Here is a 27,176-nt window from a genome sequence, read left to right as displayed (position 1 = left end):
CTATGATGGACATGTTTTCTCAGAAGCGGCTTTCCCCCCACCGTCTCCTTCTTTCTGAAGGATGCGTAACCAAGACCTCAGGTGCAGGGCCTGAAGCTGTGAGCTGAGGATGGAGAGGCTGCCCGCCAGCCGGGGCCCCCACGACGCGGCAGGGCAGCACTGCCCCCACGCCCTGCACCCACCACAGGAGTGCTAAGCAGACCCTCAGCAATATATAACTTCTTATGATGAAGGTTTCACACACAAAAATACGTATTTTCTACACCTTGCCTTTCTCTCTGAACAATATCTCATGGAAATCCGTCTAAAAACACTTCCTCTAGTTTTTATTCATTTTTTAAATAGTTACCAACTATTCTTTCATGAGGAGAAAATAAAATCTGCTCAACCACTCTTCTTAATGTCTATTCTCTTTCTCTCAGTCTGTCTCCACTACAAACATAAACAGCACTGAACACAGTCTCATGCATGCAGCCAGCACACCTGGATTCTGATTTCCACACGGTGGGTTCTCAAAAGACATGGCGAAGGTTCAAATCACCTAGATATATTTTGCCCTCTGTTAAAGGTAAATTCACATTTCTGCTGGAAGAATAGACATCTCACTATGATCCTAACGTGCATTTCCCTGAAAACTACTGCGTGTTGGCCCCTTGTCACATGTTTCAGTCAGTTCAGCTCAGTCCCTCAGTCGTGTCCGACTCTTTGTGACCCCATGGACTGCAGCACGCCAGGCTTCCCTGTCCATCACCAACTCCTGGAGCTTGCTCAAACTCATGTCCATCGAGTCAGTGATGCCATCCAACCATCTCATCTGCCATCGTCTCCTTCTCCTCCTGCCTTCAATCTTTCCCAGCATCAGGGTCTTTTCCAATGAGTCAGTTCTTCATATCAGGTGGCCAAAGTACTGGAGTTTCAGCTTCAGCATCAGTCCTTCCAATGAATATTCAGGATATAAATGTCACATATTTGGGGCCTTCTGAATCTGGTCTTCTATGAAGGCCCTTTCACAATTTTCATCCACATTCCCGTCTGTCGATCAGTAAAATCTGGTATGCAGGTTTTATATATTATGTATTAATTTAATGCGTGTATATACATTCACAGCCTGTCTCTAATATTTTCCCCAAATTGATTTTCAATTGATTTTGCTTCTTATATTTTTTTTACCTTACAAATTTTATATGTCACTTGAGTCAAATATTTCTATCATTTCTTTTATTCATTCTGAGTTTGGAAAGGTTTTTGGGTAAGAAAGACCTGATGTCAAGATTTTTGTTGTTTTGAAACTTTTTGTCTGGGTGTTTATAGGTTAAGTTTTAGGTACCTCCAGAATTTTTGTTTATTTTTGTTTTTAGAGGAAAGGACCCAATTTTATTTTCTTCCAAGTAACTGAAAGGGTGTACCAGTATCATTCATTAAATAAGTCTTTTCTCAATGTATTGACAATGAACTTTGTCACTGTGTTTTTATTTTTAAGGGGATTTAATTTTTTTCTTGAAATGTTCTTGGTTCTAACCGTGTTGTGTCTGCCTCATAAAAGCAGTTGAAAAGAGTATCCCTCTCTATTATGTCAGAGAATCTGTGTAATACATAATACTGGAACACAGTTCTTCCTTCGATGTTTCCTTACATCAATATGTAATTGTAAAGTAGAGTGTGTTAATCCCCTTTTTGATAACTGTAGATATTCTTTTTAAGTAAACCAACACTTACAAGTGCTAGGTTTTCTAAGTCACATGGACTTAGTAAGTGGACTCAAGCTTTTCACTGTCATAGTAGGTCTGTGGGTCTGTCCTGAACTTGGAATGGCTCTTCTACCCATGTCTGATGCTATAACATCACGCATTACTCATTTGGAAAACATCAGTTCAATGAGTTGCAGAGATTTCCAAATATTGAAAATTTCATTACATAATATTAAAATCTCACACTGGTTAATATTACCACCAATCTCATTGGAAAAGTCTTAGTATTGGAAAGTTCTCAAGCTCACAGTGACTGATATAGGGTTGCCAAAATTCTAATTTGTATTAAAAGGTCAAATTCTATCATTAGCAGCAAATATGGTCAGTTGTTTTGCTTAAAGTGACTGGCTTAGTTTGTTCACTTTCCAGAAAATGTCTCCCAATAACCAAGTCTGAATAACCGTATTTTGTCTGTCAGTCATTACATCAAGTAAAAATGACATCCCACAAGCAGGAGCTATTAGTTCATAACTGAGGAAGCACATGGGGTCTTCCTTCTGGTGCTCCCATACGCGCCTGGATATGCACCCTAAGCCCTCTATACACATTCTACTTCGTCACTCAGCGAGCCAGAAGATGTGTATTTGAGTTACAAGATTTAGTAAAATGAATAATTTTCTACTTGCCTCACTGAGAACATTCTTAAGTAAGTCAGATTGGTAATTTTTTTCCCTGGGAGCACGTGGCAATGAAGAATACGCCGACTGGTACAACCTGGTGCCACTGCCTTGATGTGGGTCAGGATATAGTTTTACCCAACACTCTGTGTGCAAAGTCAATGCAAATGTAAGTACAGTAAAAAAAATTTTTTTTAATTATTGCAAAAATAATTTTGACCTCATAGACCTCATGGATCTTAGGGATCACAGGGTTCATGGGCCACACTCTGAGAACGACTGCCTAAAGAAACTTGTGTACATATGTGTCAGGAGACACGTACAAGATTGTTCACAGGGTTACTGTTTGTAAAAGTCAAAAATTAGAATAGATTTATCGACACAACGGCAAGAAAGTGTGGCAGATTCATTTAATAGAAAGTACCGCAAATGAAGTCAACTACAGCTAAATGCCTAACAAACACGAGGGCTACCCACATACTACTGAGCAGAAAAGTTTAGTCTTATTTAAATAAAGTTCAAAATCCAACGAACAGAAGTATTTTCATTCTTAAGAAGGCAGGCATTGGTAGCAAAGTCAACCTGAAAAGGAAAGGAGGGAAATGATGAGAGACGTCAGGATGGTGGTTATTGTCGGGGAGGTGGATGAGAGCGGGACTGAGAAGGCGGACAGCAGGCGGCCGGTGTCTAGGTCAGGATCTAACCCTCGCCGGCATGTGGTCCCCGAGGGTTTTCCTTTGAATAGTTATTACATCTTGTAAGACTGCGAGTCTCTGAATGCCCTATTCATAAGAAATGCTTTAAAGTATAAATTCTCTCATTTATTACATCAATGACTGTAGATTTTGTCATTTGGATTTATTTAAATTCTGCATTTTACTAGGAGATTTGCAAAAGGAAAAAATGCCTAATTTGGCATTACGTGTAAGAAAGAAGCAATGCAGCCTTTTAGGGGATGGGTGGGAACATTCTCTTTGGCATAGTCAATAAAGCAGAAATAGATGTTTTTCTGGAACTCTCTTGCTTTTTCGATGATCCAGCGGATATTGGCAATTTGATCTCTGGTTCCTCTGCCTTTTCTAAAACCAGCTTGAACATCTGGAAGTTCACGGTTCACGTATTGCTGAAGCCTGGCTTGGAGAATTTTGAGCATTACTTTACTAGCATGTGAGATGAGTGCAATTGTGCGGTAGTTTGAGCATTCTTTGGCATTGCCTTTCTTTGGGATTGGAACGAAGACTGACCTCTTCCAGTCCTGTGGCCACTGCTGAGTTTTCCAAATTTGCTGGCATATCGAGTGCAGCACTTTCACAGCATCACCTTTGAGGATTTGAAATAGCTCAACTGGAATTCCATCACCTCCACTAGCTTTGTTCGTAGTGATGCTTTCTAAGGCAGATGTTCAAGCTGGTTTTAGAAAAGGCAGAGGAACCAGAGATCAAATTGCCAATATCCGCTGGATCATCGAAAAAGCAACAGAGTTCCAGAAAAACATCTATTTCTGCTTTATTGACTATGCCAAAGCCTTTGACTGTGTGGATCACAATAAACTGTGGAAAATTCTGAAAGAGATGGGAATACCAGATCATCTGACCTGTCTCTTGAGAAACCTGTATGCAGGTCAGGAAGCAACAGTTAGAACTGGACATGGAACAACAGACTGGTTCCAAATAGGAAAAGGAGTACGTCAAGGCTGTATATTGTCACCCTGCTTATTTAACTTATATGCAGAGTACATCATGAGAAACGCTGAGCTGGAAGAAACACAAGCTGGAATCAAGATTGCCGGGAGAAATATCAATAACCTCAGATACGCGGATGACACCACCCTCATGGCAGAAAGTGAAGAAGAACTAAAGAGCCTCTTGATGAAGGTGAAGGAGGAGAGTGAAAAAGTTGGCTTAAAGCTCAACGTTCAGAAAACTAAGATCATGGCATCTGGTCCCATCACTCCATGGGAAATAGATGGGGAAACAGTGGAAACAGTGTCAGACTTTACTTTTTTGGGCTCCAGAATCACTGCTGATGGTGACTGCAGCCATGAAATTAAAAGACGCTTACTCCTTGGAAGGAAGGTTATGGCCAACCTAGATAGCATGTTTAAAAGCAGAGACATTACTTTGCCAACAAAAGTCCGTCTAGTCAAGACTATGGTTTTTCCAGTGGTCATGTATGGATGTGAGAGTTGGACGGTGAAGAAAGCTGAGCGCCGCAGAATTGATGCTTTTGAACTGTGGTGTTGGAGAAGACTCTTGAGAGTTTCTTGGACTGCAAGGAGATCCAATCAATCCATCCTAAAAGAGATCAATCCTGGGTGTTCATTGGAAGGTCTGATGTTGAAGCTGAAGCTCCAATACTTTGGCCACCTCATGCGAAGGGCTGACTCATTGGAAAAGACCCTAATGCTGGGTAGGATTGGGGGCGGGAGGAGAAGGGGACGACAGAGGATGAGATGGTTGGATGGCATCACCGACTCTATGGACATGGGTTTGGGTAAACTCCGGGAGTTGGTGATGGACAGAGAGGCCTGGCGTGCTGCAATTCATGGGGTCGCAAAGAGTGGGACACGACTGAGCGACTGAACTGAACTGGGAACATTCGCGGTGGGTGGAGGTGAAGTTCACAGGAACGCTCTATTTCATTTCATAGACAGACGCCTCCCACCGCCCTCTCACAGACGGGGCGCCTCCCACCGCCGTCCCACAGACGGGGCGCCTCCCACCGCCGTCTCACAGACGGGGCGCCTTCCGCATCATCTCACAGACGGGGCGCCTCCCACTGCCGTCTCACAGACGGGGCGCCTCCCGCATCATCTCACAGACGGGGCGCCTCCCGCATCATCTCACAGACGGGGCGCCTCCCACCGCCGTCTCACAGACGGGGCGCCTCCCACCGCCGTCTCACAGACGGGGCGCCTCCCGCATCATCTCACAGACGGGGCGCCTCCCGCATCATCTCACAGACGGGGCGCCTCCCACCGCCGTCTCACAGACGGGGCGCCTCCCGCATCATCTCACAGACGGGGCGCCTCCCACCGCCGTCTCACAGACGGAGCGCCTTCCGCATCATCTCACAGACGGGGCGCCTCCCGCATCATCTCACAGACGGGGCGCCTCCCACCGTCTGTCCTCTGAACGCTGACCTCCTCCTGTGTGTGCTCGCTTTCAGTTTCAGGGACAGCGGTTTCCAAACTTCTTAGTCTAGATCAGAAACCTTTTTAAGAATACTAAAACAATTGAAAAAAGAAGCACACTGCTTGATGGTGCTCAAGGTCACACAGTCCTGTGATGTGGATATCACAGGAAATGTGTTAACAATTACAAGTCCAAGCATGTTTGTGAATGACAGGCTAAGGTGAAAATAAAGGGTCACAGTCACCAAACATGTTTTCCCATAATGCCAAATAAGTTGAACAAAATTTCTAATCTTAAAATAACGTATATGTGTGTTTTTACCAATCAAAAGAAAACTACTACAGCTCTTCAACTCTAATAAAATAATATTGTGACTTTCACTCATTCAACATCTAAGGTATTTTCTACACAATTATAAACTTAAAATGGAAGTTGAGTTTTATAAAGTTTAATTTCCAAAGGCTACTTAAATATTTCAGAACTCACCAAAGCATCAACAGAATTAAATCATTTATTAAATGCAGACAAACTCTGTAATCTATAGAGAACTTCATGTCACTCAATTCTTTCCACACTTACTGCATTCTTTAACTTGAGCACTCAACCTCATAAGTTTTTATTTTATAACATTAGGAACCAATTAATCTAGATTACCATCACTACTCAGAGTAAAACCCTGTGAAATGGACCTGAGATTTAAATACAAAGATGTGATTTTAACAGACAAAAATATGAATTAATTTTTTCATAATCTTGGAATAAGAAAATCTTTTCTACACAACACAAACACCAGAAGCCATAGAGAAAAGACTGACAGAGCCACCTACTGAAAAGAAAACTTCTATATGTTTAAAAAAAGACAGAAATAAATACTTATAAGATATATGACACAGACCTGAATTCCTTAACATATAAACCTCTGAGGAATCACAATGAAGACAAACAATTTAAGAAAAATATGGAAAGGTATAATAAAGGACAGTTCACAAAAGTGAAATTAAAAAGACAATAAACAGACAAAAATATGGTCATTCTCACATAATAAAGGCAATGCAAATATTAAAGCAAGACACCATTTTTTGTCTCACATATAATCAAAAATGTTTATAATTCAGTGTTGCTGATTAAATGGGGAGGCAGACATTCTCATACACTACTGGTGCAAGTATAAATAGACCTGACCTATAACATTCACCCACTTAAAGTAGGCAATTGGATGTCTTTCAATACATCAGAGAATTATGCAACATCACCCCAGTCTAATTTAGGGCATTTTCATCACTCCAAAAAGGAACACTCAGGCCCACTGGCCATCACTCTCCACTCTCACCAATGCCTACAGCCCGAGGCAGACATAACATCATTTTAACGGCAATCTGTCAATATCAATAAAAAATTGAAACGTGCAACCCTGAGCAGTTAGATTTCACAGAATTTATGGTCTAAGAATAAACGTGCAATACATACAACTGTACACAGGGATATTCCTGAAACACGGCTTGTTGTAGCAAAATATTCTTCATAACCTACATCCCTCAGTAGGAAATCTCCAGTAATAAAACATGGGCCATCAATAAAACAAAGTATAGTGCAACTATTTAAAAGGATTAAGACATGTTACTGATATAAAAATCATCAGAATTATGTTTGAATTTAAAAAGCAAAATTAAACAATATGTAGAGTATGATCTAGTATATTATTTGTATTTTTAAACTTTTAAAGAGAATTCATATTAAATTTTTATCAGTGATTACCTTGAAGAGTGATTGGGTGTTGTGAAAATAAATATTACTATTTAATTTTAATATTTACTATTTAATTTTAAAATAAACATAACTCGAACAAAACTATTTCTTATTTTTACAACATGACCCAGCAACAACAAAAGTGTTTTTGGATGAGAACACACACAAGACCCCTCAGGTTGGTCCAACCTGGATGTGCAAGAGTCTCCTGAATCTCAAACCAGAAAAGCCGCCACCCGCAGGCCCACAAGTAAGCATCAAAGAAAAGTGACTTCAGCCAGTGGACCTAAGACCATCCTTCTGAAGGATGACTGAACACATGACAGCCTAGCTATGCATTTGAGCGTAGGGAAAAGTCCAAGTTAGAAAACTATCTCTGGAAAACCAGCAAAAATAGTAGAGCAGTAGGACTGATATTTTCTTGTTTTTAACTCTTTTTTTTTCAAATGGACTTTTTATATTTATCCATCTATTCAAGCACCATTCTAGAAGGAGTGTGAGGTAGTTACACAAATATACACAAATACAATAAGGTTGAAGCAGACGGACAGAAAGTTGACTTGGGTACGGAACAGCCAGAGACCAGGAGGACAGTCCACAGAGGCGAGGGTCATGAATTAGCGCAGCCCCGGAAACAGGAAACAGGCTCTGGAAGCTCCGCCCCTTCTAGTGACCAGACCAGGGGCCCCGGGCCTCCCGCTAGAGAGGGCAGCAAGACAGCGAACAGGCAGAGCCCCGTCAGCTTCAGCAGACAGACACACATGTGATTCGGGAAAATCAATGTTTCTCTGGATTAAAGCCTGAATATCCTTCTATTAATGATTAATATTTTCTATTTCAAAAGTGAAAATATTTAAAAAAACTGTGTCCTAAAATTGAAAAAAGCTTTTAAAAACTCATGCTCTGTATTTAAAATATAATTAGTATCTTTATATTTACAAAGTCAACCTAAACTGCCACTTTCCTCAGCATTCAAGTGGCTCCTAATTACCTCTGCCTTTTTAAATTCATTCTCATTTTTGCATATAATACATTCTTTACTTGTATCTTAAAATCACATACAGTTTTCATAAGACTTCCAAGTATTAATTTTTATTTTAGAGGTTAAATTTTTTATGTTACTATACTTACAAAAAACCATCATTTCAATTTTACCATGTAAGACATAATTCATTACCCCATACAAATATTTGAATGCATATAAAAATAGAGATATGAGGATATTTTTTCCCAGAATTATTTATATTAGTGAAAACTCAATCTCAATACTTAACAATAGGGATACATCAAATTAACTGGGGATAATTCTATAATGTAGACTATAATACAGCCATTAAAAATAAATGCTTGGACAGCAAGAAGGCCAAATCAGTGAATCCTAAAGGACATCAGCCCTGAATATTCACTGGAAGGACTGATGCTGAAGCTGAAACGCCAGTACTTTAGCCACCTGATGCCAACAGGCAAGTCATTGAAAAGATCCTGATGCTGGGAAAGATTGAAGGCAAAAAGAGAAGAGGATGGCAGAGGATGAGCTGGTTGGATGGCATCACCGACTCAACTGACATGAACTTGGGTAAACTCCTGGAGAAAGTGAGGGACAGGGAAGACTGGTGTGCTGTAGTCCATGGGGTCATAAAGAGCCAGATACAACTTAGCAACTGAACAACAACAACTTTCTGGAGAAAGCCAGAGAGATAATTCACAATATTTATTTGTAGCCAAGAATAGGCAGGATTGTGTTCTCATGTTACTAAATTTTACATGTAAAGATGTATGTATCTCATGTTAAACACATATGAGAAATAAAAGAATGGACATCAAAAATCAATCAATCAATAAATGCTTAGGAACAATATTTAGTAGCATAAAATACTCAAGTTATACAAAACAATATATATGACATCACCTCAATTTTCTAAAGAAAAATAACATGTATTCTGTAGAATACATTAAAAAAAGAATCAAAGTCAACACAACGCTACTTGTTCATTTCTATATATTAATTTCATAGATGATTTTATTTCCTTCTTTACATATGTGTCTGTATTTTACAAAATTTCTTTTCTTCCCCCTCTGGGCAATAAAAAAACCTTCATTTTTTCTTTATTTTATTATATTTTACAAAATTTCTTTAATAAACATCCAAAATTATTTTATAATCACAGATACTACTTTAAAAGAAACTAAGTTCTCACAATGGAGCAACTCAGCCAGCATATACTCTTAAATATTTTAGGAGAAAAAAAAAATGACCAAAAATTTCACCCAAAATAGTCAGAAACAACTATGTAACTACACAAAGGGTTATTTTAGTCAAAATATACACTGGGTATATTTTAAGATATGGTGTAAGCTGATGTTTACATGCAAACTTCTCAATGATCCCACAAATATTTTCACCGGTGTACCAAGAAGAAAAACAAAAACATTAGGGTACAGAAAAAGAAACAAGCCCCTCACATTTAGAAATGCATCTCTGGTGCAACACGTGATGCTTTTAAGTATCTTCTCTTTCAGCATGCATGTGGGGAGCATTGGTATGCTTAGCCCTAACCCAAGGTGTAACCATAAACAATAAGAATATTGTGTCACAAAAGACCAGAAAAAATTTCAAAAAGACAGGAGGTAACTATCCTATGGTAAGCAGTCTGAACAGTAAAAGGGCAAATGGTTGGTAATGACTCGGAATAATGTGTAAAAACAACTGACAATTTCTTAAAAGGAAAGAAAAAATTTCAGAACAAGAATTTCAAAGAAGGTCCATCTGAATGTAAGTGTTGTCCTCAAAAAGTTTTTATGGAATGTAACATCTTTTTATTTCAACAGGTTTTTTTAAAAGTACTAGCAGTGCACTAAGAAACAAAAGCCTGCATGCCTCAAATGGGAGCTCTAGAAGGAGCTCTAAAAGACCTCTAGAACAACCTCTAAAAGGACCTCTAGAAGGACCTCCAACAGGACCTCTAGAAGGACCTCTAGAAAGACTTCTAGAAGGAGCTCTAGAAGGAGCTCTAAAAGGAGCTCTAAAAGACCTCTAGAACAACCTCTAAAAGGACCTCTAGAAGGACTTCTAACAGGATCTCTAACAGGACCTCTAGAAGGACCTCTAATACGACCTCCAGAAGGACCTCTAAAAGGAGCTCTAAAAGACCTTTAGAACAACCTCTAAAAGGACCTCTAGAAGGACCTCCAACAGGACGTCTAGAAGGACCTCTAGAAGGACCTCTAAAAGGACCTCTAGAAGGACCTCTAAAAGGAGCTCTGAATTACTGAGGTCAGCAGCAGTCATTCCAGCAGGCTGAAATTTAAAGGGGTGGGGGAAGAATCAGAAGACTAGGATTGACATATATACACTATTGACACCGTGTATAAAATAGGTTAACTAATGAGAACCTGTTGCATAGCACAGGGAACTCGGCTCAGTGCTCTGTGATGACCTAAATGGGAAGGAAATCCAAAAAAGAGGGGATATGTGTATATGCATATCTGGGAATCACTCTGCTGTACAGCAGAAACTAACACACCCTCCAAAGCAACTATGCTCCAGTATCAGTTAAAACAGAACGGAAGACCTGCCTTTACCTGCACCAGAATTCTATATTTGCACCAACAACAGACTCTTCCTACCAGGCATCCGTTACTCTAACTAGGACCTGAAAACTCATGTTACACAAAAGATGAAAACTGTGTGCATAGATTAGATACGCCAGAAACATCACGATCCTACCTCTTTCTCATGCACGCAGGAGAGTAACTGGTCATCATGGAGACTGCTGGATTTCCTCAGGCTGAATTTTGGAGTCATCTGTTGAATGAGGAAGAGCCATTCAATACTTTTTCAGGCGTGGTGTAGCCTAAAGTAAACTCTAAACTGCCTGAAGTTCATGCCCAAATAATACAAACACTGGAGGAAAAAAAGTGATTTATTCACTTCCAAGTGATAGGATTAACAAGGCTACTATGCTTCATAATGTGGACTGGCATTACTTTCTGTAAACAACTGAACAATTATTTTATTTTAAGACATCTGCCCACAGGGAAAGCTCAGGGCAATTCTCACCTACCAGAGTAACTGGGATGGGCTTCTGTCTCAGGTATCGAGGATTTTCTATCTGAAATTTTAAAATAAAGACATTAATATTTGAGTATTAATTAAGCTATAATGAAAATGTTTTCCATATGTCTTAATATTTTCATGTTTCTTAGAATACGTACTGCATAATACATTTCTAGTGGCCCACAAGCAAATAAAACGTAAAGCGTAACCGCCTTTGCATACACAAACGCCCTTGAGTGATCCTCTCACAGCTGAGGCCCCCGGCCTCCCCCCACTCCTGCTCACCTCCCACTTCACCCCCAGGTCCTGAGGGCCTCTCCTCGCCAGGACACGGCAAGTCTCCTGTGCCTCTCCACCTCTGCCACCTCTGCCCACCCCACCCCAGTTCCTGTGAGCACAAACCTAGCATCCTTCAAGTCTCAATTTTATCACTAAACCCCCGGACACATTTGGAAATCTGAATGACATAAGCATACGAAAACATGCTGAGACTATTTAGGACTATGGAAAATGTAAAGTAATACCACAAGAGATGGTATTTTACAGCCACCAGATAGGCACACATTAAAAATTTGACATACAGTTATAGATACAGAAAACACGTTTATGGGTTATCGGGGTTATGGGGGAAAAGGATAAACTGGCAAACCGGAATTGACATATACACACCACTATATACAAAGTATATAGCTCAGCTGGAAAAGAATCTGCGTGCAATGCAGGAGACCCGGGTTTGATTCCTGGGTCAGAAAGATCCGCTGGAGAAGGAAATGGCAACCCACTCCAGGGCTCTCACCTGGAGAATCCCATGGACAGAGGAGCCTGGTGGGCTACACAGGCCATGGGGTCGCAAGAGTCAGACACAACTTAGCAACTAAATCATATCACACATATAAAATAGATAAATAATAATAACCTACTATATAGCACAGGGAATTCTCCTCAAGACTCTGTAATGACCCATAGGGGAAAAGAATTTTAAAAAGAGTGGATATATGTGCATGTGTAATTGATTCACTTTGCTGTACAGCAGAAACTAACACAACATAGCAAATCAACTAGACTCCGAGAAAAAATTTTTAATTAAATCAGTTCAGTTCAGTCGCTCCGACTCTTTGTGACCCCATGGACTGCAGCACACCAGGCCTCCCTGTCCATCATCAACTCCTGGAGCTTGCTCAAATTCATGCCCATCAAGTCGTTGGTGCCATCCAACCATCTCATCCTCTGTTGTCCCCTTCTCCTCCCGCCTTCAATCTTTCCCAGCATCAGGGTGTTTTCAAATAAGTCAGTTCTTCATATCAGTTGGCCAAAGTACTGGAGCTTTGGCTTCAGCATCAGCCCTTCCAATGAATATTCAGGACTGATTTCCTTGAGGTTTGACTGACTTGATCTCCTTGCGTCCACAGAAATCTCAAGAGTCTTCTCCAACACCACAGTTCAAAAGCATCAATTCTTCAGCACTCAGCTTTCTTTATGGTCCAGCTCTCACATCCATACATAACCACTGGAAAAACCACAGCCTTGACTAGACGGACCTTTGTCGGCAAAGTAATGTCTCTGCTTTTTAACATGCTGTCTAGGTTGGTCATAGCTTTTCTTCCAAGGAGCAAGTGTCTTTTAATTTCATGATTGCAGTCACCATCCATAGTAATTTTGGAGCCCCCCAAAACAAAATCTGTCACTGTTCCCATTGTTTCCCCATCTATTTGCCATGAAGTGATAGGACTGGGTGCCATGATCTTAGTTTTCTGAATGCTGAGTTTTAAGCCAGCCTTTTCACTCTCCTCTTTCACTTTCATCAAGAGGGTCTTTAGTTCTTCACTTTCTGCCATAAGGGTGGTGTTATTTGCATATCTGAGGTTATTGATATTTCTCCCGGCAATCTTGATTCCAGCTTGTGTTTCATCCAGCCTGGCGTTTCTCATAATATACTCTGCATATAAGTTAAATAAGCAGGGTAGCAATATACAGCCTTGACTTACTGCTTTCCCAATTTGCAACCAGTCCATTGCTCCATGTCCAGTTCTAACTGTTGCTTCTTGATCTGCATACAGGTTTCTCAGGAGGCAGGTCAGGTGGTCTGGCATTCCCATATCTTTAAGAATTTTCCAGTTTGTGGTGATCCACACAGTCAAAGGCTCTGGCATAGTCAATAAATGAGTTTTTAAATAAATAAATAAATTTTAGCAAATAAATTAAATTAAAACAAAAATTAAAAATTTGATAATAAAAGTGTTCCAGATGTGGGGCCTACTGTTGGGTGTATGACTTAGTACATTTATTTTGGGAAACATTATTAAATAAAGATAATAATAAAGTCTACTTAAATATCATACCAGAGAAAGAGGCATAGTCTTTAGTAAACAACACGGTACTATATATACACAGCTTTTTGAAAAATAGAGGCAGCCAATTTCCAGCAGGCAGCAAAGTACACTCAATAAATATTTATTGTCTGAAGGCATATATATGAGAAGTAAGTAACCATTCCCTATTTTTGGAACGGAGAAAACCAGCACAGAAAGTAAGTCCTTCAAAGACATGTGCACATAAACCCTAATTCACGAAGCAGAACTAAATACAAGGGGAAAAATAAAGGAAGAGAGAACAGAGAACTCTCCAAGATGCTCAAGCTCTAATTAAGCTTAAAATTTAAACCCAAAAGCCAAGAAAACCATCTGTGACTTATTTTTACCCAGCTCTACACTTATAAGCAGGGTACAAAATATGGCTTTAGCTAATTACAATGTAGCCTTTCAACTGTGCAGAAATCACTCCTATTTCATCCTCTTCATCTTTAAAAACCATTAAATACAAAAGTTAAGGACTCGTGGTGTTATCATAAATTTCCTTTCTCAAATTGACAAAAAAATCTATTCTAATATTTAAAAGCAACAATGAACACTGTAAACAAGCATAAATCTTCTGTTGTTCTTACTCATTTGCAGTACATTGTCTCATATCCACTTTTAACATGTAATGAGAATTATTCATAGGAGAGCATGTTCTTGAGTCTGTTTGAGGGAAATAAGCAATCTATTTTCTGATTTTATAACAGCAGCCAGATGTGCTTTGAAGTTGAATGTTCCCACTTTGTAATCCACAAGTAACAGGGACTTGCAGAAATCTGTAAACAGTCTTAACATTGATTTTCTTCATGCTCTTTCAGAAGACTTCTTGTTCTCTCACAATACCTCAAGAAAGAATACCGCAATAAGGAATGTCCAAAATGGAAGATAAAAAGAGCTTATGTGAAACATTAAAGTCTAACAAAATATTATACAGACAGTAATGGCAAAAATAATTAAGTTCCAATAGCATGAATAAATCACACGACAGAATGTTTCTTGTTTGAAAAACAAGTAGAATCACAATAATAAATAAATAATAATTGAAACTAGACATGAAAACAGGTATCTGAATGCTCTCTAATGAAAACTGCCTTTTGACGCTTTGTTTAGGTTTTTAGCAGAATTGTTCAAAGAGTTCTGTCAGTTTGTTTTTTTTCAAATTATTCAGGATTTGGTCCAACTGACCTCCTTATAGACTAATATTGATCAAAGAGAGATGTTCCAAGGTTTCAGAAAAATAGAAAGACATTTTATCCGATATTTTAGCAATCTTAGAGGAAAGGACATTCTAAGGCAATATATTACTAGCAGCACAACTAGAATAACTGTTCTTAAAGTCAGAGCCCCCATCAGAAGAACGGCCAAATCTCTTTCTATAGCATAAAATAAACTCAGTCACCAGTGTCACTTACGCTCCAAAATAATGCTCTTACTGTAAGTCGATATTTTAGAAATTGAAAAATGTTTTCCACAGAAAAAAATACAATACTACAAATGAAGTTTCATTCATTGGTTTACTCACATTTCAACAAACATTTAACGAGCACAAATAAAATACAGGTAAGAGACACCATTCACTGCCACAAGGAAAAGCAAACAAGCCAAAGGACAGAATGGAAACATACACGTACCATCATCTGATTTGTGAGACAAAAAAACTTGCAGTGCAGCAGGAAGAGAAGAGGCTTCTCAATAAATGAGAGCATCAGGTGGATACCTATAAGGGCCCCAAGTCTTTACTTCCGATCTTACAACATAGCCTACAGTCGCCTCCGGGTGGCATGTAGTTCTAAGCAGAAAAAGTAAAACAACAGAGCTGCTGGAAGACCTGGGAGAACCTCTTCAGGAACTCAAGACAGCCAAACACCTTACACAGACACAAAGCACAATTTTTCAAGAGACAAAATCATAGGGAAACGAACTGCATTAAAATTTAAAATTTCCGGGACTTCTCTGGTGGTCCTGGGGCTGATACTGTGCTCCCAAAGCAGGGGCAGAGGTTCAATCCCCGGTCAGGGAACTAGATCCCGCAGGCTGCAACTGAGAGTTCACATGCCCGAGCCAAAACTAAGAGCCCTGTGAAGCCAAATGAGCAAATAAAATTTTTTTTAAATTTTTTAGTTCCTGTTCATCAAAAACACCAGTAAGAGAATGAAGGAGAGCAACAACGTGGAAGGAAGTATTTAGGACACTAAACTGCGAAAGGACTCATCCAGGATAGATACAAAGCTCTTACATATCGAGAAGAAAAAGGCCGACAGCCCAACAGGAGGACAGGCCCAGTCCCCAGTCAGCACCGCGCCCTGGGAGGCTGCCCAAACTGTCCATCAGCGTATTAAGAGGGATCTAACTTTATCTGTCATCAGGAGAATACATATTCAGTCCACACGTGCACTGTCACTAGCCGCTGCAGAGAATGGCTCAGCTGCATACTTTAAAGAAAAACGATGAATAACTGGCACCTCCAGACGCCGGAGAGAAAGCGAGGCGCGGGCACGGCGCACACCGCTTCCGAGGAGGACGCGCACGGGCACCGTCCGGCCAGACGGCGTCCCAGCACCGCACGCAGCATCACCTCGAGCCCCACCTCGCGGAGCCCACGCGGTCCCTTCTGCACCCCGCGGCCCCGCTCCTCCATCTGGGCTCCCTGGTGGCTCGGCTGGGCACACATCCCCGGCCCCCACGCTCCTTACCCGGGGTTCCGGGACTTGCAAGTGCCCCTCGCCCTGGACAGGAGGTCCCGCCAGGGGCCTGCCCTCCGGTGGGGCCGCCGGACTAGGGGTGCCGTCCACCCTCCCGCTGACCGTCCTGTCCTGCGAGGTCTCCAGGACACGTGCTCTCCAAAACAGAACAGAACGCTCTCCCGCCCATTCTGCAGAGACCTGACCTAAGGAGGTCACCTAGCGTACCCACTGTTTGCTCCTGGTCGAAGTGAGCCTCCGCAGTCAGCGCAGAGGCCCCGGTGGGGCAGGCTGGGGGCGAAGACCCGCACGGGGCCCGGGTGGGGACGGGCGGGGGTCTGGTGACCCGCGCGAGGCCCGGGTGGGGACGGGCGGGGGTCTGGTGACCCGCGCAAGGCCCTGGAGAGCCTCCTCCTCCAGATACCCCATTCCGCCTCAGGAAAACAAGAAAAAAGTTTATATAAAGACAGGTTAACAAAGCAAGAAAGCTCCCCAAAGCTAAAGGTTAAAAAGGCTAAAGAGTGATAATAATAAAAAATAATAATACAGGAGGAAAATTTAACGGCTAGGTTTAGGAAGTAAATCTCTACTTGAATTATATATTTACAGGGAAAATATTAAAACACTCCTGGGAAAAGAAAGAATATAATTGGGGGAAATGTATTTTTTCAACAAAAACTAGAAAATTCAAAATCTGGAACTTCTAATGCATCAGAAAATAGGTATTGACAGGCATGCCAGCAACATTAAAAAAAAATGTGCCCTTAGTATAGAGCACAAAAATTAACTGGCTATTAACTGATCATTCAGAGGAAGAAAGAAATAAAAGTCCATCACACATTCTCATACAAAACTAAAGTCAAAGCAAAATCTAAGCTTTTTAATACACTGGATATTTAAATTATTCTACTGTGATCAAGAGATATAGCCGAACCTGATTAATGCATCTATGTTATAAATATATAAAAATGCGGGACTTTACTTCACACTGTTAGTGCATTCTTTGAACAATAAAAATGTGAAACAAAATCCCAGATGGCCCTAGTTTTAAGGCAGTACCTCAAAATATTTTAGATTTTTTATCTTAATTTTATTATGCAATTGAAAAGTTTAATACTCTGAACATTTAAATATTCGTGAAAAGTACTGTGTGTGCTACGAAATGGGTCAGAAGTTCCAAACAGCCAAGGGCAGAGGCTGTTGTAGAAGGACGTCCCAGACCGCCGTCCTCTCTGATTCTGCTCTCCGAGGCCTCCTCGCTCCTCTCCCGCACCAGTAACGCAGGACTCATTCCAGGGGCAGCTTCCCCGACCCCTTCAAATTTGGAAATGGTTTTCTTTTGACCCACTCCCCTCTCATTGTCAGTGCTGTTTCTCTCTTCTTCTTCATTAACATACCTTCAAATGACCCATTCAAATCCCTTCCTGTCCTCCACCTCTGACAGTGGCCACCGAGTCCCGGTTTGAAGTCTCTAAAGACAGAGCTGTTCTAGGCTCTGGGTGAGGCCACCACGTCCAGCGTGTCGCTGCAAAACAAGACTGCAGCCCTGGAGACCACTGAGCTGAAAACCTGAAACTCTCCAATTACTCTCCAAACGCTAGCAGTCTATGATGAAACGGTGAAACCCTTGAAATGATTCCCTCATCGGACAACCAGGTAGCTGACAGAGAGCCGACCCTCCCATTTTCCTGGAACCAAAGCTTTAGATGCTCTCCTGTTTGGCCCGCCAGTCAGTCACTAAGCATTCTTTATTCTCTTTGAAATGTTTTCCTTTTCCGTCCCTTCCATGCTCGGAGTCACAGCAAGGCGGAGCCCCCGCACATGCCTGCTCGCTTTCTCCATATCTATACACATCCAACACAGCCCTCCTAACACCACCCACTCGGCCTCCCTAAAGCACTGCCTGCATCAAAGATCATTATTAGCAAGAAAGGTTCCAGGGTTTTCATAAAAATAACAGTCCCTGATGTCGGGGAAGAAGTAAAAAATGAACAGTCCTATATACTTCTGGTTGGAAAATAGATTGGTGTACATCTTATGGAGGGCAATGCTCCAAGACCTAACATAACCTAAGAAAGCAACCAAATAAGAACAAAAGGATTCTTTCAAGGAATTCTGTTGCAGTTATTACTTATATTAGCAATAAACTAGAAGCAACCTACATGTCCAAAATATCAGAATGCTTAAGTAACTTATGAACTATCCACTCAAAAGAAAAATTGGTGCTACCATTAATAGTCATGCTAATAGAACTACTGTAAACCTATCCCAAATTTAAAACAGCACCTAATAAAATAGCATTCATAGCATGACCCCAATTTTGTTTAACATTTAATTTTATAAATACATGCAGGAAAAAATGAGGGAAAGATATATATAACAAAATGTTCATACACCTTTCAGCATATCTGACTTTCTGTATTTTTCAAATTACAAATTATTTTTATAATAATAAAGTTGGGTTTTAAAAATTGATTAAACCCTTTTTCACTTCCTGAAAACATTAAACAGCCTGTAGGTAAAGTGGAAACGTGGAGGCGGGGGAACTATCCTCAGAGCTCACTACCATCTCAAATCTAAAAGCTAAACTTCTGTTTAGCATCAAAGCTCCAACAGGACCCGGCCCGGCAGCCCTGCCCACCGGCCCCCTCTCAGTCCCGCTTTCCCCGCCTGTCTTCACGCCCGGCAGCCCTGCCCACCGGCCCCCACTCTGAGCCCCACTCTCCCCGCCTTCCTCACGCCTCCTTCGGCCTGAAGTTCCTCGCCCCTTTCCCTCTACCCTCCAAGCACACTGGCACCCCGGCCTCTGCAAATGGAAACTGTCCGTGATGGTGGTTCACGCCTGAAGTGTGCCGGAGAACTTTTTCACCCTCGTGGCCTTCAGTATTCTACTCTCTGTGTAACTCATTCTGGTACCCGATCACACACTGTCTTAGGCTGTAGTTAACTGTTTCATGTGCGTATCTCTTATCTCACCAACAAGAAAGCCAGCTTGTCGAGCACAGGGACCATTCACGCTTCTCTGCAACGTCACTTCGCTTTCCTGTTCCCCAAGTCCTTCCCAGAGCTCATCCAGGACTAGATGTCTAACATCGGATAAGAGTCACTGTTTAGAATTAAATTGGTTCAGATGTTTTCCAAACACAAAATGATTCTGCCACATCAACATACATTCATAAAACAAATGCTTTTTTACCCCAAGATTCCAACTATTAAGGCGAGTTTCCATGTCGCTGTCATCCAAAGAAAGAGTAGATTTTTTCGAATGAATATCCTGAAACACAAAAAAGAAAAACAGAATGAAAACAAAAGACAGAATGGAGGAAAGAAGGAAGGAGGGAAGAAATAACAAGAAAGAAGGAAGGGCGGGCAGATGGGAGGGAGGGAGAAACCAGGACCAAACGGGTGTCGCTCAGAGTAACGAGGGTCCGTGAGCGCTTTGGTGACGTTGTACCACCCTCAGGGGAAAGGGCCAGGCTACGGCTGAGCTGGTGCTCAGTTCCAAGGGAGGACCATTCATTACAGCTGCTTAAGGCTATGAGACGCCTTCACAATATACTCACACATTAACTAGATTTCAAAAAAAAATCAAAAGAATATTTTTTAAAATAATCCAGACTCTTTAGGTTCTTTTACAAAAAGTTTTAACTGTGGTGTACCACAGTAGCTTTAAAGGTGGGAAGGGGAACACTTGAAAAGATGAATTACTTATTCTCATTAAAATTAGTTAACAGGGAAGTTTGGGTTGATGTCCAAGAAGTTCTTTGTTCTTAAATTATTTCTCATTATACACCGAACATAAAGAGAAATAAGCCTTGGATTCACATCATGAAAACATAATCATGGTAATTCTTAACTTTCTTAAAAAATTAAAACTCCAGGCTCTTTTCCCTGCTGTATAATTTTTTATATTACATATTTATCAAATCAGTCTAAAATTATAATTAACTGAGGAAAGCCAAAGATCTGTGTCCAGAAATGGACAATGATCTGAAAACCCAAAAACTTAGGAAGGTAACTCTGTTTTAAATAATAATGTGTATTTTACAATACAACTAAAAACCTTATTTAAATTTAATTTGTTGGTATAGCACTTTCACGCTTTCAGAAAATCCTGTGCATATGTACCAAGTCACTCCAGTCATGTCAAGCTCTTCATGACCCTATGGACTGTAGCCTGCCAAGCTCCTCTGTCCATGGGGTTCTCCAGGCAAGAATACTGGAGTGGGTTACCATTTCCTTCTCCAGAGGATCTTCCCAATCCAGGGATCCAACATCTCCTGCACTGGCAGGCGGGTTCTTTACCACTAGCTCCACCTGGGAAGCTCCTAGAAAACCTCATTACTAACAAATAAATCTATCTATGGTCATTTATATTATCTGAAGTAATGAAAAATACACTAAAATGTCTTCATATTTTACTAATTTGAAATCTAGAAATTAATTAGAAACTAATTTAGAAACTAATTAGAAATTTACAAATTTCTATTGAACAAAATGTTGGGTTTACTATTTATATTGTATTAAAATTCATTATTGCCTCTACAGTTGGTCCCTTGCTTTTTGAATGTGTGTGTGTGGATATGTTTTAAAATGTACCTCCCTTGTTTATTTTGAATAAATATGATGATTAATAATAAATTCACAAATATTTAAAATGGGTTCCTCTTTATATCAAGAGGCTTATTAAAGTTCCAAACTGGAGTTCCCCATCACTGGAGAAAATGGAAGGAATTATGTGCAGAGCAAACGTGCTAAAAGAGTCAAGCATCGCACACGGCTTGCTTGTAACTAAAAGGCTTGTAACCCAAGACAAGCCAGAATTATGCAAGGATGGAGGTAAGCAGGCAAAGTCCTTCTCTTTATGAGGCTCACTAGCTCCACATTCAAACAATATCTATGCTGAGTCATAACATGCGTGAGAGGTATCCGTATTTCAGCGTGTGAACGGTCCACCTTCACCAGGAAGAAGTGTCCCCTACTTCACTACAAACCAGTCCCATTTCTTAAGTTTATGACCACTGTGTGTCTAGTCATTTTTATACATACACAGAGAAAAAGGGGGAAAAATAACTAAAAATGAAGTTTTTCAAAGATATTTTTCAGTGCCCAGGAAAAATGACGGACTGAGGAACACGATGCTTCCAAATGTTGGGGAAGCATAAGGAACACAGCAATACACCCAATACGGCCCTGTCTCTGCAATCAGATACCCACCAAAACCATCAGACTGCTTACTGTTTGTCAGGAATCACAGGAATTTAACAATATGAAACTAAAAATGTGTGGAGATATTCTAAAACAAGAAGAAAACAAACAGAAAAGCAAGAGTGAAATCTGATCTTACACAATCCTTTGGGGTAATAATGTGTCCATCTTCTCTGTGGGTTGGACTCACAGACTGTGATCTGGTTTGGAACTTCGCAACGCATTGTTCCCTATTAAGAGACCAAAATAGTCACAGTCAGACCTGGGGGAATTCAGAGGACAGGAGGGCATTAAAATCTAGGACTATCATGCTTTTTTCTTTTGGAAATGAGATGGTTGTTTATATTAGCAGTGATATTTCAATAGCAAAGAAAAAAGAAATCCAGATAATAACCACTTGTACCTCACATTTTATTTCAATTAGGTTACACAACAAATAAAATGCCACCTAAATGTCACATGCTTTCTTACAAACAAATGCTATTGTCAAGTGGGACTATAATAAACCACAGGTATTTCCCCTTTTTCTAAGAGTAGGAAGAGAAAACTTAAAGCATACCCTCTCAGAGAAGATAATTGTTTCAAAAGGTTAGCAAGTTTTGTTGGATTCACGTTTCACATTAAGATGAAGTCTTAAAACACATAAAGTAACAAAACTCATGTAGCTGAAAGTCTGAAAATTTGAAACCATATCAGAAACCACAGGTAAATCAAAGTCCTAAATTTAAAAATATGCCATGTTAATTCAGGTAAAATATGATAAGCACAGCACAAATAGGAAAAAGGTTTAAGCTTCCAGATGAATTTGAACAAAAAAGATTTTCCTCCAATATAAAATATACCAAATATACAAAATGCCATTCTCCATATTCTACTTTAGCCTGGAGTCTCCCATATATTTTCATTCCAGCTACTTCAGTGAAAGTTCCATGATGACAAATATCTGTTCTCTGAATGGCTCCTTCAGGAAATACAAAATGAAAATGAACCATTATTGAATGAATTAAAGTCACTGACTTTCAACTTCTAGCCATATCAGGATTTCCCTCACAAGCTGTGGGTCATACTAAGTGTTCCCAAAAGACAGAACTGTAGCCCAGAAAGACAAGGTTAAAATGAACGTGGCTTTTGGTAGTTAACACTGACAGAGCAATATTCCTTAGACTAGTTACTAGGTAATTTAGAATGTCTGAAAAAAGCTGTTTTAAAGAGAGCTATGGACTTTTTTACCCTTAATCAATAGTCCAGATAACCAAACACTTAAGAATAAATGAGAAAAAGAAATAAAGTGACATTTTGAGGATAATCTCATGAGTCAGGGTGTCTGAGCTGATAAGAAGCTCTGCAAACTTAGTCTGTGGGGAGAGACACCTGCCACATCACACTAAGTAGTGGCTGCACTTTAAGAACAGATTAAACAATCATAAAAAGAGCTCTGCTGAAAAATTGAAAAAATGCTTCAATATTAAAAGTCATTCTCACAGAAAACATGAATAAAAGAGAGGCCTGACGCGTTTACCTGTCTATCACACGGGGCGCATACACGGAGCAGCCGCCCTTTCAAGCCGCGGGCAGCGGTCCGCTGCTCGGCCCAGCCCTCCCTCCCGGGGACGCGCCAGGTGAGCGACGGGCCGTGTCCCGCCCCGTCCTTCCCAGTCAGCCTGCAAGCGCCAAGCGCGAAGGAGCAGGAGCAGCGGGGCCAGCCGGCCCTCAGCCGGCCTCCTCCCGGTGAAACCGCAGGGACGCTGCTGCAAAGACGCCGCGTGTACCGGCTGCACGGAGCCCCTCCTTCCAGTTCCCGTCGGGGCCCCCGGACGCCCCTGGCCGCCTGCAGCCGCACCGGCCTCAGCATGCCTGGCCTCTGAGCCCGGTGGGCGCTCGGCCGGGAGAAGTCCGCCTCGCAGCTCTGCGCTCGCGTTCCTCCCTCTGCGCACCTCACACAGGCTCTGCCCCCGGTCTGTGTCCAGCCTTATTTATCTTTCTGTGATGTGCTTCCCCGGTCAATTCCGTGTATACCGTTAGTTTCCAACCACAGGGGACACTGGTCGCGTCTTCATCTCCAGTCCAGCCTGTTCAGCGGGCCTCCAACCCCGCCACACACACACCTAACAGCAGCCCAATCCAACCCGCCCGAGCCTGCGCGCCCCGCGCCCCCCGCGCAGGCCAAGCAAAGCGGGGAGGCCGCCCACGTCAGCGCCCGTGGAGGCCGGCATCACTGCCGAAGCGCACAGACGCCAGGCACGGGGGCTCCACTGTTCGCTACTGACTTCAGACGGGAACCAACTAACCGCGATCCGAGCTGCAGTGGTCACGGCGACGGGCCAAGGTCCCGGTGAGCAGGGGGACAGGGCGCCGGAGGCAGAGCTTCGCCTCCGCCATCCCGCACGAAGGGCAGCAGGTGCCGTTGGCCCCACGGAGGCGCCCGCCCAGCTGTCCCCCGCCGGCCCACGGCGGCGGCAGGTGCCGTCGGCCCCACGGAGGCGCCCGCCCAGCTGCCCCCCGCCGGCCCACCGCGGCGGCAGGTGCCGTCGGCCCCACGGAGGCGCCCGCCCAGCTGCCCCCCGCCGGCCCACCGCGGCGGCAGGTGCCGTCGGCCCCACGGAGGCGCCCGCCCAGCTGCCCCCCGCCGGCCCACCGCGGCGGCAGGTGCCGTCGGCCCCACGGAGGCGCCCGTCCAGCTGCCCCCCGCTGGCCCACCGCGGCGGCAGGTGCCGTCGGCCCCACGGAGGCGCCCGTCCAGCTGCCCCCCGCCGGCCCACCGCGGCGGCAGGTGCCGTCGGCCCCACGGAGGCGCCCGTCCAGCTGCCCCCCGCCGGCCCATGGCGGCGGCAGGGGGCGCGGCCCCGGAGGCGGCAGGATTCCCACGGCGGTACTGGAAGAGGGGCACCAGCACGAACCCAGAAAGCAAGATTTCAGCACGTTAGTGACGGTCCCTGGCAGGAAAGGCCGCCTTACTCCTCAGAAGGGGTAAGACGATGGGAAATACACAATTTTCCCGTCGCTTCTTCCCAAGGCTAACATTGTGTTAGTCACTCAGTCATGTCCAATCCTTTGCGACCCCGTGGACTGTAGCCCGCCAGACTCGTCTGTCCACGGGATTTCCCAGGCCAGAATACTGGAGTGGGTAGCCATTTCCTTCTCCAGGGGATCTTCCTGACCCAGGCACTGAACCTGGGTCTCCTGTATTGCAGGTGGATTCTTGACCATCTGAGCCACCAGGGAAAGGTAAAATATGTCAACAGAAATCCAGAAACATCCTCCCAGCATCTTTGCTGATTCCAGATACTACAGAATCATAGACTTGTCACTATAAAGATAAGGAAATAAGTAATGAGATGTAAGATTTAAAAGTCTAAAAAAGGACTAATTGAATGTCCTTCTGCTAAAGAAACATAATATACAGAGAAAGTTTCTAAAAAGTCTTTTTAATTTGTTCTCAATGTGATTCAAGTAGACATTTCAGATAGAAAAGGAAATAAACATTCTGTGATCATAAAAATGTGCTTAAAAATGAAAAACATGATTACCAAATTTTAAAACCACAATATGAGAAGAGAATGGCAGATTAAATATAGCATAAAAATCAAACCAGCAAATTAGAAAACTAGTTCAAGAAATATTCTGAGAACACACAAAAAATAAAGGAATGAATATAACAAGTGAAAACATAAGAGATAAAAAAGATAAATTGAAAATCTCTTACATCGAAATAATATGAATTCCAGGAGGCTTAAATAGAAACAGAAACTAGGGAAATAGTAATTAAAGAAATAGCAGTGACAACGCCAGTTAAAACTGCACTGGAGAAGAGCCTAAAGGAATAACCCAGGATATCTCTTTTAGCTCAGACAAAAATGCAATAAAAAAAAAAATGTAATGCCATGCTATCACCAAAAAAGACCACAAATAAATGTTGGTGAGGATGTGGAAAAAAGGAAAACCTGATACCCTGTTGATGGGTATGTAAGTTGGTGGAGACACTATTGAAAACTGTAAGGAAGTTTCTCAAAAAACTAAAATAGAACTACCATATGATCCAGCAATTTCACTCCTGGGTATATATGCAAAGAAGATGAAAAACACTAATTCAAAAAGATATATGCATCCCAATGTTCATCAGTTCAGTTCAGTTCAGTGGCTCAGTCGTATCCGACTCTTTGCGACCCCATGGACTGCAGCACACCAGGCCTCCCTGTCCATCACCAACTCCTGGAGTTTACTCAAACTCTGTCCATTGAGTCGGTGATGCCATCCTACCATCTCATCCTCTGTCGTCCCCTTCTCCTCCTGCCCTCAATTTTTCCCAGCATCTGGGTCTCTTCAAATGTTCACAGCCCCTGGCAAATACCATTCGACTTTCTGCCTCTCTGAATCTATACTTCATTCATGTAAGTGGAACCAGACAGTATTCCTCACACTGTGCCCGGCTCTTCTGCCCTAGCGTAATAACTTCGAAGTTCACCCATGTTGTAACGTGTCAGAATTCCCTTCTTTTTCAAGGCTCAGTAATATTCCACTGTATGACATACCACATTTGGTTTATGTGTTCATCCACTGGTGGACTCTTGGGTGCTTCCATCTTGTGACTGCTGCAAATAATGGTGCTATGCACACATGTATACAAATACCCGTGCAGGTCCCTGTTTTCAGTTATTTTCGATATATACCCAGAAGTGGGGGTTCTGGATGACATGGTTATTTTATTTTTGACTTTCTTGATGAACTGCCAATGATGTTCACCTGCAGCTACACTGGTTTCCATTCCCACCCACAGTGCACAAGGGTTCCGGTTGCTCCACATCCTTTGCTGACACAGTTTGTCTATTCATTTGTTTTGTAGTAGACACCCTAATAGATGTTAGGTTCTGCTTTGCATTTCCAGAATGATTAGTGACCATTTCTTTGCAGAAATGTCTGTTCAAGTCCTTTGCTCATTTTTTAATTAGGTTGTTTTTATTGTTGTTGAAATGTGGGAGTTCTTACATATTCAGGATACTAGTCCCCTTTACAGACAGGTGATTTGTAAATACTTTCTCCCATTCCATGGGCTGCCCTTTCACTCTGCTGACTGTCCCTTGATGCACAAAAGTTTTTAAGACTGAGGTAGTCCAATTTATCTGGGGCCTTCGGGGTTGCTGGCTGTGCTTTTGGTGCATATCCAATAAATCAATGCTGACTCCACTGTCATGAAGCTGCCTTTGTATTTTCCTCTAAGAGTTTTACAGTTGTAGATTTTACCTTTAGGTATTTGATCCACTTTGCGTTACATTTTGTATGTGAAAAGGAAGACTCCAGCTTTATTCTATTGCATGTGGATGTCCAGTTTTGCCACATCGTTTGTTGAAAAGACTGTCCTTTTCCTACTGAATGGTCTTGGCATTCTTGTTAAAAATCACTTGACCATATATGCAAAGGTGTATTTCTGGGCTCTCTATTCTAATCTGTCCATATGTCTGTCTTTATGCCTGTACCACACTGTTTCCTTTTTTAATTTTATCCAATCATTTATTTGTCCATTCATTCATATATTCCTTCAGCAAATAACTGAGTAACTGTGTTCCATGGTACAGTGACAGGTCTTAGGAATCCAACTGTGAACAGGGTAGAGTCTCCCCCTCAAGGAGCTTTGTG

General features: G+C 42.0%; 2 protein-coding genes across 13 annotated transcripts in view; one reads left to right on the top strand and one right to left on the bottom strand.

The window, feature by feature from the left end:
* Positions 1–27,176, bottom strand: part of CEP112 (centrosomal protein 112) — a 307,677-nt gene that overhangs the window by 246,576 nt on the left and 33,925 nt on the right. For 11 of the 12 annotated variants that reach the window (XM_081580786.1, XM_081580780.1, XM_081580784.1 and 8 more), the window contains 4 exons: positions 21,685–21,775; positions 19,534–19,611; positions 11,310–11,357; positions 10,973–11,050 (listed from right to left, as the gene is read on the bottom strand). In XM_081580786.1, coding sequence (XP_081436912.1) covers positions 10,973–11,050; positions 11,310–11,357; positions 19,534–19,611; positions 21,685–21,775 — 295 coding nt within the window. Of the gene's footprint in view, positions 1–10,972; positions 11,051–11,309; positions 11,358–16,089; positions 16,191–19,533; positions 19,612–21,684; positions 21,776–27,176 lie in introns of those variants that run through there. The other variant, XM_081580790.1, reaches the window with a different exon arrangement.
* On the top strand, positions 22,283–25,044 carry LOC145542327 (uncharacterized). Its single transcript, XM_081580890.1, has 4 exons — positions 22,283–22,294; positions 23,111–23,397; positions 23,708–24,512; positions 24,737–25,044. The coding sequence occupies exons 1-4, from the start codon at positions 22,283–22,285 to the stop codon at positions 24,746–24,748; spliced, it is 1,116 nt and encodes a 371-aa protein (XP_081437016.1). The 3' UTR covers positions 24,749–25,044.

Source organism: Giraffa tippelskirchi, chromosome 3 (assembly GCF_054371585.1).
Source record: "Giraffa tippelskirchi isolate mGirTip1 chromosome 3, T2T-mGirTip1v1.2.pri, whole genome shotgun sequence".
Lineage (NCBI taxonomy): Eukaryota > Metazoa > Chordata > Mammalia > Artiodactyla > Giraffidae > Giraffa > Giraffa tippelskirchi.
This window is presented reverse-complemented; position numbering and strand designations above follow the sequence as displayed.